The 14,411-nt window shown below is 38.8% G+C and overlaps 1 protein-coding gene across 8 annotated transcripts in view; it reads right to left on the bottom strand.

Annotated features, from left to right (window-relative positions):
- The window catches only part of UNC79 (unc-79 homolog, NALCN channel complex subunit), a 283,506-nt gene that overhangs the window by 219,341 nt on the left and 49,754 nt on the right, over positions 1-14,411 (bottom strand). For 5 of the 8 annotated variants that reach the window (XM_061395152.1, XM_061395155.1, XM_061395153.1 and 2 more), the window contains exons 2-3: positions 13,578-13,698; positions 3,075-3,220 (exon numbers count right to left, since the gene is read on the bottom strand). In XM_061395152.1, the coding sequence (XP_061251136.1) occupies positions 3,075-3,220; positions 13,578-13,698 (267 nt within the window). Of the gene's footprint in view, positions 1-3,074; positions 3,416-13,577; positions 13,699-14,411 lie in introns of those variants that run through there. The other 3 variants (XM_061395157.1, XM_061395158.1, XM_061395159.1) reach the window with 3 other exon arrangements.

Raw genomic sequence — 14,411 nt, 5'->3', positions numbered from 1 at the left:
AAGGAGTAAAAATAGAAGACATTCAAAAATCATAACTATTTAGCTTTAGAACGCAAGTAGACCAAACCACATCACACTGAGTATATGAGTATATATTTTCAGATTTCTGCATCTCACGTCATCAGCCAAGTCTTGACAATGAAAACTTGGATCATTTTCGTATCCTTTATAAAAGAAATTATTAGATTTGTTTGTCTGGTAGCAGACTGAGCTTCTTAGTGCTATTTTGATGTTATTTCTGATCATCATTAGAATTAATTTGCCCCCTCGACTGACAGCAGAGAGACACAGTGCACACTGGGAGGTGAGGGTCAGTCGACCTTGGGCTCAAACCGATGAAACAGAAAAGTCACAAGTGTTTTACTAAGAAATGATTGCAGCTGTGCACAATAGACACCTCAGCTGCATTTTAGTCTAGGTACAGAACACTGGCACGGAAAGGAGCCTGAAGCCCCCCGGAGTAATTTTCATATGAGGAGGCTGAGGCCTGAAAATGGAAGTGTTTGCCCAAGATCACGTGAGAGTAAGCAGCTGAACCACAACAAAAACGCAGTTCTGCTGGGTACACTACACTGCCCCACGCGAGGACACAGCCTCCAGCCCTGAAGGCAAGGCTTCTCCAACTCAGTGCATAGAAAAGTCACCCAGAGAGCTACTTAAAAATTCAGATCCTCAGGACCCACCCCTCAGTCATTTTTGTTCAAAAGTTACAGCTCGGGAACCAGAATTCCCTGCTTCCAGCTTCCTTGGAAATTCTGATGCTGTTCACATCAACCAAAGCAGTGTTGTACTGTTTTATGAACCTCCCTGGTGCCTGGAAAATCCCATGGACGGAGGAGCCTGGAAGGCTGCAGTCCATGGGGTCGCTAGGAGTCGGACACGACTGAGTGACTTCACTTTCATTTTTCACTTTCATGCATTGGAGAAGGAAATGGCAACCCACTCCAGTGTTCTTGCCTGGAGAATCCCAGGGACGGGGGAGCCTGGTGGGCTGCCGTCTCTGGGGTCACACAGAGTCGGACACGACTGAAGTGACTTAGCAGCTGGTGACTCAGATGGTAAAGTGTCTTGCTTACAATGTGGGAGACCTGGGTTCGATCCTTGGGTTGGGAAGATCCTCTGGAGAAGGAAATGGCAACCCACTCCAGTACTCTTGCCTGGAAAATCCCATGGACAGAGGTCCACGGGGTCGCAAAGAGTCAGACACGTCTGAGTGACTTCACTTTTTCTTTCTTTCTTTCTAAGGGATGGTCTAGTGAGTTTTTTCTACCTTCTAAGATCTGTTATGCAGAATAAGAACACAGCCCATAGATAATAGGAAAGAGGAAGGTCACAAAATAGCTGTGCATATAAGAGTAAAAATATAAATCATCTTCCCTGAAATTGTCACAATTTACACATGAATTGCCGTTAGATGGGCTGTAAGATACCAAACAGAATGCTTTTATCTCAGTCAACGATCCCTAACAAGAGGTCCACCCCAGGGTGAGAAAGGCAGTCACAAAGGAAAAGCACAGGCCCGTCCATCACCGCAGTCAGCTCCAGGAACATTATATTCAGAGAGACATCACCTCTAAGTTCTCAGCTGGGGTAGGATCACAACAAAAGTGACTAGGCTTAAAACAGCAGCAAAATTGTACAATAAACAAACTCACAAGTTTCTACATTTTTGTATATTCACTGTAATATAGAATCGCAAATATAAAAAATTAATAATCATTATATCATCATTTTTCTAAAAGCAGGCTTTAAATGTTTGTTTAAGAACACATCTTACTAAATAAACCATTGAGAATTCTCTTAGGAAAGTTAGCCATAACTAAAAGACAAAATAACCCCCACCACCACCAACCCATTTCCCAAATTTCAACTTTTTGTGCAGTGAAACTTTGGTTATCATACCTCCATGGACCAAATTATCAATGCTTTTAAAGTTAAGACAACTGACGTATTAAAAGCTCATTTGCTGCAAAAAAAAATCCTTTTTTCTCCCACACAGTAAGTCCCCTACATACAAACTCTCACATTACGAATTTTCAAATATGCGAACGTGCCCCTGTATGCCAGCTGTGGTACTGAACTACTGTACTTTTCAAGGTACTGTTTAATAAGATTTAAAATGCTCTCTTTATATCTGTGTTTGCTTTTTATGTATTATCTATGTGAAAAGTATTATAAACCTATTACAGTACAGCACTATATAGCTATGACTGTGTTAGTTGGGTACCCAGGTTAACTCTGTTGGACTTATGAACACACTGGACTCACAAATGTGCTCTCAGAACATAACCCATTCATATGTAGAGGACTTACTATATTTAATACTTAAGCAGTAGATACTACTGAGCTCCTTTTTATGGGTTGGAAGAATCTGGTAAGCATGCAAGCTAATGAAATTGACTAAAGACTGCAGAAAGGGGAAGAGTTAAGCAAAGAAGCATGCTCTTGGGCTTCTGTCATAAAGCATCATTAATACATGTATAATATACACCATACACAGCATGCATATACTATACACAGCATACAGCACCACTATACACTGTACCATGTGGTCAACATTTTTTAAAAACCACTGATAGTTAAATTTGGAAAAGTTCCTAGAGATTTCTTCATATCTAGCCTCCTGGGTTAGGAGACAGGAAAAATGAGTCCCAGGGAGATTCTTCGATTTGCTCCCCAAAATTACAGAATTAGTTAGTAGACTTGACGTGTCCTTCAAGCTCCACCTCTTACATTTCTCTGGGGGTGGACTAGTTTTTAAAACAACCCCCAAACCATAATTTCAACCAGTCTCCCTGATAAGCAGGTCAGGGTGAATAAGAAAGTTCCTTTTATAGTTTTCCTCCTTTCTCAAGCCCATTGCCCCCAATGTAGACCCACTTGGATAACATCCCTCTGCCTATAAAACAGCAAAAAATGATAGAACAAATGATAGAAAACATAATTAAGTTTCAGTGTAAGAAAGGCTTTAGCCACACAAAGACCTTTCAGGCAATGTATTATAGTAACTGCAAGGGTCTCCAGTATCCATAAGCGTACACGTATATTTTCAAAAGTTTTGATTAAATGCTCACCATGTTGGCCATGCTGTAGTAAAGGAACTAGATCCAGGAGAGTCACCAAAGTCACGTAGAGGCCTTGATAGTCCAAAGAAGGGTAGTCTGACAAGTGAGCATCACGACTTTGCAGGCCACGTTCAGAGGGTGCATCTCGCAGGACGCTGTAAAGGAGGGAGCGAGTAACAGTAGGGTTGATGGAACTGACCTGCGGTCTTAGAGATGGGGTGAGTGGGAATGGCACAGGAAAAAGACACATGGTCATGGGCACTGTCAAATTGGAGGCATCTTGGTTTTCCTTCTTCCCTGTGCGGGACAAAATGCTGTTGGGGGGACAAAGAAAAAAAAGAGACAACAAAGACACAAAGAACAGCACATTACATTGAAATGACACTCTAAAACAAATAATAAAACACCAGATATGTCCCACATAAGATGCAATTGCCACACCAGCAGCATCTACCAATCTAATACAGGTCACACAGCTTCATGCTCAGAGATACCAATAATTAAGATTTATTTTGTGGAAGTTGCATTGCATCTCATGTGTTATCTGGTTAGTAAGGAGCAAAAATATAAAAATGCATGTTTCAGTGCCAAACCCATGTTTTACAGTTTATTGATTTGATGAAGGAGGGGGTTTCCTGGAAGGAAAAATCATGGCTTTAATGAGTTAGGGCTTTTATTCCTAATTAAAAGGAGCTTTCAAAGCAAAGGAAGTTTTCAGCAAGACTGTTGTAATCAGGTAAGTAAAAACCTGCAAAATATAGGTATGGCACTTGCAGAAACATGTTTTAGCAAAGAATAAACATGTGTGTTTATTAAGAAAGTCTTAAAAATCACATGTTTATTGCATCAAAATAATGTCTATATGTATATTATGATACTGTTTCATGACATTCTGTCAGTATCATTTGAGATAATGAAGTTTAAACAGGCATATGAATTTAGAAATAATACATATTTCTAAAATGTTAGCTAAACTACATTGGAAAAGCTATAAAATAATATAGAGTAGATGGTCCGTAGCATATGTTTGTGAACTAATGATAATGGTTATTTATGTGTGTTTTTTAAATTTTGCATGTTGGGGAGGAAACATTTTATTTTATGAATACAAACAGTGGTTTATTAAATAGTTACCTTCAAAATTCTAAAGACTAAGCAAGCAGTATCTGTCATATAGCTGCACATCATACAATAAGATCTTATATATTTCTGCTGCTACTTACGTTATTATTCAACAAAACTCACTAAAAACTAAAGGAAAGATAATTTACAAAGTTAAAAAAAGTTTAATGGGAATAAAAAGAAATTCTTTTAAAAAATTGGCTTTCTTTTAGCATTAATTTTTAAATAAAAACCTTTCAGGAAAAGCAATAAAGCAGAAAAGTTGTTAATTTAAACATAGAAGAAATGATTGCTTAGCCAAATGTTTAGGTTTTTTTAAATTAGGCTATACTTTTTAATCATTAAAGACAATAGCTATACATTGTAATGATAATATCTGCTGCACTTACAAAGTGCTTTGATAGAGTACACTTCTATATTAATCAAAATAGATATCAATTTTAAAATATTTCATTACATATTTTATACTTATTCTATGTGCATCAAACATTACTAAGTTCTTAGTTAATGCTATTACATTTACAGTTTTACAGTAGTGTGAAGAATTGGTTAGTGTCAAGCATGCTTGCTATTTCAAATTTACATTTATTTTTATTTACTCTTAGTGCAAAATATGTTACAATGTAAGAAAAATGACTACATGCTTTTTATTTTCCATGTGCCTAATTTACCTCGATTTCCTTTGTCTTCTGTTACCCAATGTCCAGGGGAAAAACAATTAATAATAATAAAAATAATTTCAGAATAGTTATGTTATAATTCTTAGCAATAAGTAGCTTAAGATTTAGAGTAATTTTTTTTCATTTTTAAAGGGATTTAATATACCTTTTTTGTGTGTGATGTATTTTACTCTGTAGTCTTACACTTTACAATGGGATAATATCAACATTCCAGTTACCCCTGTCTGCCTACATCTACCATAAATACCATCAGATTTTCCATTAGATTTTATATTTTTGTCATAAAACTCAATTACTCCTAAAAGTACCACCTTTAAATGTTAAATTCTTGATAAACCCACTCATCAAAAATCTGTTTTAACACTATAGGATTTTTCCCACTGAAAATTTCCTTAAAATCACAATGGAAATAAGTCAGAAATATTATTTACCAAACTTCAACCCTAAATCAGCTTACTACCAGCATCCTTCCAAAATTACAAGATGTGGCTCTTACAGAAGTGGCATTAAAAAATAATATTTTTTGCCTTAGAGAATAAAATTAGTTGTACAGCATACATTAATGCTTTTCTTCAAATTAAATACCTTGTTCTCATCAAACTTTTCCTTGGTAGGGGAAATATAACACATTATTTTTTTCAAATGTACAGTAGTATTTTTCCAAAGTTTGATATAATTTAACAAACACTAGTCACATCAACTTTGGATGTTCTACATTGATATTTTTCCCTTCCTGTATATGCATGGTTCCCAAATGAGAGCAGCACTAACTTCATAATATGCAGGGAGGGAAAAGGTCAGCACTGAAGCAGTCAATTTCTCTCTCACTGCCTTTAAATTTAATAAGTTGGTGAGGTTGAGAAAAAAATGGCTGAAGATGAGTTATCCATGAAACCAGTTTTAAATTACCATTCATGTTTCAATGTAAGGAAATGTTTTCATTTGTGGAAAAACTTAAGAAGGGCTTATGAATAAATGTACAATGCATTGTGATTTCATGATATTTTGTGAAGTTTACTCAGAAAAAAAAAAACAAAACTTATTTCCCCAACCAAACTGTCTAACTTGGGAATAATAAAACTATCTTCCCCATCTGAGATTCTTTCCCAGAGGCCTGTACACCCAACCAAAAGAATATTAAGAATTAAGAATGCCCTGCTCAGAAGAGTTTGACCCAGCAGACAACTTTTCACCTTTCCTCTTCACTCATGAGATCCTCATTATCAAGCATATACTTCTAATATAAAAGAAACCAAGAGGAGAACTCTGTAGTTTAGGGAAAGACGTGAAGTTGCCCTGAGGTATTTATAGCACAAAAAATAAATAAATAAACTTTCTATGCCCAAGAATACTGGAGTGGGTAGCCTATCTCTTCTCCAGCAGATCTTCACGACCCAGGAATTGAACTGGGGTCTCCTGCATTGCAGGCGATTCTTTACCAACTGAGCGATCAGGGAGACCCAAACTTTCTACAAGACTATGAATTCTGACATTTGAATCAGATCTACTCACAGCACAAAATTTACTGGATCATGCTATGTATGCTCTAAAGCTACTCTGTGGATTATAAATCATTCATTTGAAGGTCTATATGTTGTTCCTCGGAGAAGGCAATGGCAACCCACTCCAGTACTCTTGCCTGGAAAAGCCCATGGACGGAGGAGCCTGGTAGGCTGCAGTCCATAGGGTTGCAATGAGTCGGACACGACTGAGCGACTTCACTTCCACTTTTCACTTTCATGCATTGGAGAAGGAAATGGCAACCCACTCCAGTGTTCTTGCCTGGAGAATCCCAGGGACGGGGGAGCCTGGTGGGCTGCCGTCTCTGGGGTCGCACAGAGTCGGACACAACTGAAGCGACTTAGCAGTAGCAGCAGTAGGATGTTGTTCCTAAACCATTAGATATTAGAATTCAGTTATGATTATTGAACTGAAACTAGAATCCCCTTTAAAGATTTTCTAAAGAGCTGACAGCAAGTAGATTGCCCCAAACATAATGATTTTTTTAAAGATGTGTGCGCTAGCAGTTTGAATGACACCAGAAGAATGATCTAGGGGAAGGAATTCTAAAAGAATATTTGAAATAGGAAGACAAGAAGGAAGCTTTTAAATGCTCTACCAGTCAAAAGGCAAGATCCCTATAGAAGACCTTAGATGTTTAAAATATGGTCCCAGAGGGCTTCTAATATAAAATAGGCAGATTCCTATGTAGTAATGAGGAGCATTAAAAGAGATGAAATTCAGCCACTTCTAAGGCTAAAAGCAAACAAAAAACTAAACTCTGAAGTTGTGTATAAATCGTGTGTCCATTTCCACACTTAGATCCCTACTGAATTAAAATGAGGACAACTCAGCACTCACACAAATCTTACCCAGGACCCCTGGTCACTGCTAGATTAAGTAAATGCTCTAGAAGAGTTCCTATGATGGATGAAACTTGGACTAAAGTCAATCCAATTCAACAAAAACTGATTCCCTTCTAAGAGGGAACATTGCTCCAGGCTCAAGGGCTAGCGAGCCAGGTAATATAGAGGAACTGCCTTCCGCTCCCCTACAGTTTGGGGAACCTCCATGAACTCTAATATGAGTTAAATTGTGAACAATTAAGTGGACCTATGTGGACTGTTCAACTGCTGATATAGTCAATTAGGGTCTGCACATTTCTCCACATATAATCTCTCCTCTCCTATGGATTAAACTAACTGAAGTTAAACATCTAGCCTAACCTCTGCCTTTGAAAATATATACAAAACTCTACTGAAATCACAGACAGTAATGTGCATGCATGAATATCAAAGGACTATTACTCTAAAAATGCAATTCTGATGCTGCTGAAACTGCAGGTGGCATATTTGAACTTCATTGAGAAAACTCAAATAGAAAAACAGAAGTTTACTGCAAGAATTCACCCTTAATGTTTTCTGCTTTCTTATAAAGAATCTGAATTCTAAAAGCAAGAAATATTAAATACTCTGAATATGTGTATTAAATATGTAAAATGCAAAGGAAATAAACTTCTTATTAAGTAGAGAACATTACTGTCAAAAAATCTTGGATACCAAATACTTAGACTGTCTTATTTGTCTTGAACTTTCTAATAGTATAAGAAAAATAAAGAATTTTATGCTTGTTACATATGTTAATATGTATGATTATTATGGACATATAAACCAACAGTGAAAATGATCATAATTTGGTCTAGTACACAGAATAACAGTTGTAAATTCTGTATCACTGGAAATATTGGGAAGTAAACAAAAGACATGAAAATTTTTTAAAAACTGAGGTCGTGTGCAGGTCAAGAAGCAACAGAACCAGACATGGAACAACGGACTGGTTCCAAATTGGGAACAGAGTACTTGAAGGCTGTATATTGTCACCCTGCTTATTTAACTTATATGCAGAGTACACCATGACAAATGCCGAACTAGATGAAGCACAAGCTGGAATCAAGATTGCCGGGAGAAATATCAACAACCTCAGATATGCACATGGAACCACACTTATGGCAGAAAGCAAAGAGAAACTAAAGAGCCTTTTGGTTAAGCTGAAAGACGAGAATGAAAAAGCTGGCTTAAAACTCAACATTCAAAAAACTAAGATCATGCATTTGGTCCCATCACTTCATGGCTAATAGCTGGTGAAACAATGGGAGCAGTGACTGACTTTATTTTCTTGGGCTTCAAAATCACTGCAGATGGTGCCTTCACCCATGAAATTAAAAGATGATGCTTGCTCCTTGGAAGAAAACCTATGAACAACCTAGACAGCACATTAAAAACCAAAGACATTACTTTGCTGACAAAAGTCCATCTAGTCAAAGCTACGGTTTTTCCAGTAGTCATGTATGGATGTGAGAGTTTGACCATGAAGAAGGCTCAGCGCTGAAGAATTGATGCTTTTGAACTGTGGTGTTGTTGGAGAAGACTCTTGAGAGACCCTTAGAAAGCAAGGAGATCCAACCAGTCCATCCTAAAGGAGATCAGTCCTGAATATTCATTGGAAGGACTGATGTTGAAGCTGAAACTCCAATACTTTGGCCACCTGATGCGAAGAACTGACTCCTTGGAAAAGACTCTGATGCTGGGAAAGATTGAAGGCAGGAGGAGAAGGGGACAACAGAGGATGAGATGGTTGGATGGCATCACCTACTCAATGGACATGAGTTTGAACAAGCTCCAGGAGTTGGTGATGTACAGGGAAACCATGGGGTCGCAAAGAGTCTGACACGACTCAGTCAGACACAACTGAGCGACTGAACTAACTGACTAACTGAGAAAGGCAAAGAGAAGGCAGAAAAGGCCTTGGGTTCAGCCTACAAGTTGAACCTGAAAGTATTAAAGCCCAAGGAGTAACATGTTATACTCCTCAGTGTCTTCCCACTTCTTCCCATTTGCTGGGTGTGTGCCCTACAAGCTGTCAACTCTGATCTACCAGCCACAACAAATCTCTGAGTGGGAGGCAGAGCTAAAATCTCTGGCAACAGAAACACTGTCCACATCACCTCAGATATGGCTCATAACTTCCAAAAGGATGGTAAATCTTTGCACTACGCACTTCCTTTCTTTCCTAGATCTCAAAGACAGCCCAAACTGTATTTTATGAATTCATAATGGATGCCAGAAGCAGCACAAGATATTAAGAAGAGGTGGCAAGAATACACAGAAGAACTCTACAAAAAGATCTTCACGACCCAGATAATCACCATGGTGTGATCACTCACCTAGAGCTAGACATCCTGGAATGTGAAGTCAAGTGGGCCGTAGGAAGCATCACTATGAACAAAGCTAGTGGAGATGATGGAATTCCAGTGGAGCTATTTCAAATCCTGAAAGATGATGCTGTGAAAGTGCTGCACTCAATATGCCAGCAAATTTGGAAAACTCAGCAGTGGCTACAGGACTGGAAAAGGTCAGTTTTCATTCCAATCCCAAAGAAAGGCAATGCCAAAGAATGCTCAAACTACCGCACAATTGCACTCATCTCACATGCTAGTAAAGTAATGCTCAAAATTCTCCAAGCCAGGCTTCAGCAATATGTGAACCATGAACTTCCTGATGTTCAAGCTGGTTTTAGAAAAGGCAGAGGAACCAGAGATCAAATTGCCAATATCCACTGGATCATTGAAAAAGCAAGAGAGTTCCAGAAAAATGTCTATTTCTGCTTTATTGACTATGCCAAAGCCTTTGACTGTGTGGATCACAATAAACTGTGGGAAATTCTGAAAGAGATGGGAATACCAGACCACCTGACCTGCCTCTTGAGAAACCTATACGCAGGTCAGGAAGCAACAGTTAGAACTGGACATGGAACAACAGATTGGTTCCAAATAGGAAAAGGAGAACGTCAAGGCTATATATTGTCACCCTGCTTATTTAACTTATATGCAGAGTACATCGGAGAAGGCAATGGCACCCCACTCCAGTACTCTTGCCTGGAGGATCCCATGGATGGAGGAACCTGGTAGGCTGCAGTCCATGAAGTAGCTGAGGGTCAGACACGACTGAGTGACTTCACTTTCACTTTTCACTTTTCACTTTCATGCACTGGAGAAGGAAATGGCAACCCACTCCAGTGTTCTTGCCTGGAGAATCCCAGGGACGGGGGAGCCTGGTGGGCTGCCGCCTATGGGGTCACACAGAGTCGGACATGACTGAAGTGACTTAGCAACAGCAGCAGAGTACATCATGAGAAACACTGGGCTGGAGGAAGCACAAGCTGGAATCAAGATTGCCGAGAGAAATATCAATAACCTCAGAAATGCAGATGACACCACCCTTATGGCAGAAAGCGAAGAATAATTAAAGAGCCTCTTGATAAAAGTGAAAGAGGAGAGTGAAAAAGTTGGCTTAAAGCTCAATATTCGGAAAACTAAGATCATGGCATCTGGTCCCATCACTTCATGGCAAATAGATGGGGAAATAGTGGACACAGTGGCTGACTTTATTTTTTGGGGCTCCAAAATCACTGCAGATGGTGACTGCAGCCATGAAATTAAAAGACGCTTACTCCTTGGAAGGAAAGTTATGACCAACCCAGATAGCATATTAAAAAGCAGAGACATTACTTTGCCAACAAAGGTCTGTCTAGTCAAGGCTATGGTTTTTCCAGTGGTCATGTACGGATGTGAGAGTTGGACTATAAAGAAGGCTTAGCACCAAAGAATTGATGCTTTTGAACTGTGGTGTTGTTGGAGAAGACTCTTGAGAGTCCCTTGGACTGCAAGGAGATCCAACCAGTCCATCCTAAAGGAGATCAGTCCTGGATGTTCACTGGAGGGACTGATGTTGAAGCTGAAACTCCAATACTTTGGCCACCTGATGCGAAGAGCTGACTCATTTGAAAAGACCCGATGCTGGGAAAGATTGAGGGCAGGAGGAGAAGGGGACAACAGAGGATGAGATGGTTGGATGGCATCACTGACTCAATCAACATGGGTTTGCGTGGACTCCAGGACTTACTGATGGACAGGGAGGCCTGGCGTGCTGTGGTTCATGGGGTCGCAAAGAGTCGGACACAACTGAGCAATTGAACTGAACTGAACTGAATGGATGCCAGCATTCCCAAAGGCCAAACCAAGTTTTTACTAAAGAAGTACCACTGGAATATGATAGCTAGCAATAATAAGGAGAAGAAGCATAGTGTAACTGTTCAAAGCGTATACTGTGGCTTAGGAGTCCCAGGGTCAAATCCTAGTTCCAGTGTTTGCCAGATATGTAACTTGGAGCAATTTATTTAACCACTATGTCATTATATGTAGAATGGCTATAATAGTATACTTCTTTCATAGAATTATTATGAGGGGTTAAATGAGATGTAAAGTGCTTAGAACAGTACTTAACATATGATTACTATTGTGTATTATAATATTGCTGTGATAATAATAGCTATATAAATACAGCTATAATAATAAGAGCTAATGGATTAGTACTACCATTTGCAGTGATTGTTGATGTTGTCTCCCTTTGAGGGACTCAGTTTTATTGAATCTTTTTCAGTAGCCACTTGAACAAACTGTTTTAATACCAGTTTCACCATTAAAATGTTACTATCCATGATCATATTCTAATTATCCCTTACTCAAGAAAATAGAATCCTCATGTCTTGCAAAATGACTTCAATATGCTAAATTTCTTAATTTTTTGGCACCGTGACTAAGACCTAAGCAGCAAGCTTTGAAGTGCCAAATAGGATATCACAGTTTCTTTGCAAATGGAATTCAGAATTTGCTTCCTACTGAAAAGTGTCTCTCACTTAGAGAGCTTTCATAATTTGTGATAAAGGAAAGTGTTTCCCATTGAGAACCCTGACCTCAAAGACAAAAGGAGAATTTAAGAGAACAGAATCAGATGCTTTGGTGCACAACCTTATCTGATTATTACTGTGAAAACTGAGCTAATTACTCCACTGCCATTGGAAGAGAAATGTCTGTAACAAGGTCCTAAACTTACTATGCAAGTAAGAAATCTACAAATTTGACAAACAGAATCCATTTAACACAGCACAGGGACACTAAGGATGCTAAAGAAGAGACATTTCAAAGAAGAACACAGAGATCGGGGCACTGAAGACTAGAAGCTGACTTGACCCAGTAAGGCTTCTTTCTACAGTGTTCATCCCCACCCCTCCACTCCCGCAACCTTCTCAGCCCCCAGAGGCTTTGCCTCAAACTTCTAGGAAGTCCAGTGCCATGATGGCTTTTCTGAGATGGTAGCCTTTCCCTAATACATGTCCTACAAAACTTTTGCTCTTAATAGACCTGAAAGAAACATTTCCCAAATCAGATTTGGAGCATGAAGATCATAATAATGAGAGAGATAAAGCTTTAGGATCTAATCTCTCATCTCTTCGATATTATGTCCCCGACAACTAAGTCTTTACCTGAAAGGCTCACCTTTGCCTGCCTGTTTTCCCTAGTGCTTCCCTGGCTTCCCTGGTGGCTCAGATGGTAAAGAATCTGCCCACAATGTGGGAGGACCTGGGTTCTATCCCTGGGTCAGGAAGATCCCCTGGAGGACAGAATGGCAACCCACTCCAGTATCCTTGCCTAGAGAATTGCAGACAGAGGTGCCTGGCAGGGTACAGTCCATGGGGTCCCAAAGGGTTGGACATGACTAGCCATTGTTGTTTTGTTGTTTCCCTATTAAGAATTGTGAGGCAGATGGGTTCCTCCTGTCTCTACCTTATAGTCAAAGCAGACAATAGAAAAAGGGCTGCCATGGTTTTGTTCCTGCCCTTCGTGTAGATTGTAAAGCATATTGAACACTTGAAGTGTTACATGGATTAAAAATAATTGTATCATCATAAGTGATACTCTGAGAAATAGGAAATACTGCTAATGAACTTAAAATGCTTCATAATTCTGATTTTCTTTAAGACCATTAGTGTTTTCTGTTCTTCATTATAAGCAATATAGGTTCTCCTTTTAATCCCACTCTATATTAGTGGCAAACATAACTTGCATCACCATATGAATCTCTTGAAAAGATGTTCAACTGAGGAAAGCAGGCAGTAGCCATTTATTTCACTTAGGCCTCTGATCTCATCTGCTATATACACACCCAGAAAGCTTGAGTTCAGACTCTTCTGGCAGAGCACTAGAAAACATAAAGCCCTTTAAAACTTTCAGTTCAATAAAAATTTAAGTCCCAATCAATTCAGCAGAACTACCTAAGAATTCTTTCAAAGTACAGGATATTTTAAAGCTTACCTTAACAAGGTCTGAGAAAAGTATTTCAGGGTGTTTGCAATATCTGTTCCTGAAGGTACAGGATAAATGTTGTGGAGGACCCGGTTATGATATTCCTGTAAGTACCGGATCTTGGAAGCAACTAGATAAAAGCAAAAAAGAAGAAGAAGAAGAATCATCTTGTAATATGTATTAGGCATGCAGCACAGGAATTTAATCAGTATCTTAAGAAAAATATGTACATTTTTACTGGAATTCTATGATGGAGACAGTTATAAAAGCCCTTTAATTACTTGTAATTGTATTCAGCACACAAAATTATTTTTAGTTATCTGGCTTAACATTCTATTCACAAATTAGCCATTACTTTTTATAACTAAGAAAGGCAATACTCCAAATCATCTTATAATCATCCCTGTTAGCCTATTATTAGCAAAATAATAGTGGATATATATCTGCCACCAGAGAAGTTCTCTCACATTGAAGAAGGTCTCCCTCCCACATTGCAGGTGGATTCTTTACCATCTGAGCCACCAGGGAAGCCCATGAATACTGGAGTGGGTAGCCTATCCCTTCTCCAGGGGAACTTCCCAGGAATTGAACTGGGGTCTCCTGCATTGCAGGTGGATTCTTTATCAGCTGAGCTGCCCGGAATGCCCAAGAATTATACTTAACTAAAACTAGAGAAAACTCAAATGTCTTTGAACAACACTAAAAATCCTAAAACATAGGGAATCCACTGCACAATACCGTCAATAAAAACCAGATTTATAACTCAATAAGTGATCATAAAGTGTGTAGCAATGTTTGAACTGTGAGAATTGTTAAAGTAGATTAACTTGGTGAGTACTAGTA

Source organism: Bos javanicus, chromosome 21, assembly GCF_032452875.1.
Source record: "Bos javanicus breed banteng chromosome 21, ARS-OSU_banteng_1.0, whole genome shotgun sequence".
Lineage (NCBI taxonomy): Eukaryota > Metazoa > Chordata > Mammalia > Artiodactyla > Bovidae > Bos > Bos javanicus.
The sequence above is the reverse complement of the archived record's forward strand: the minus strand, read 5'-3'. Positions and strand labels throughout refer to the sequence as shown.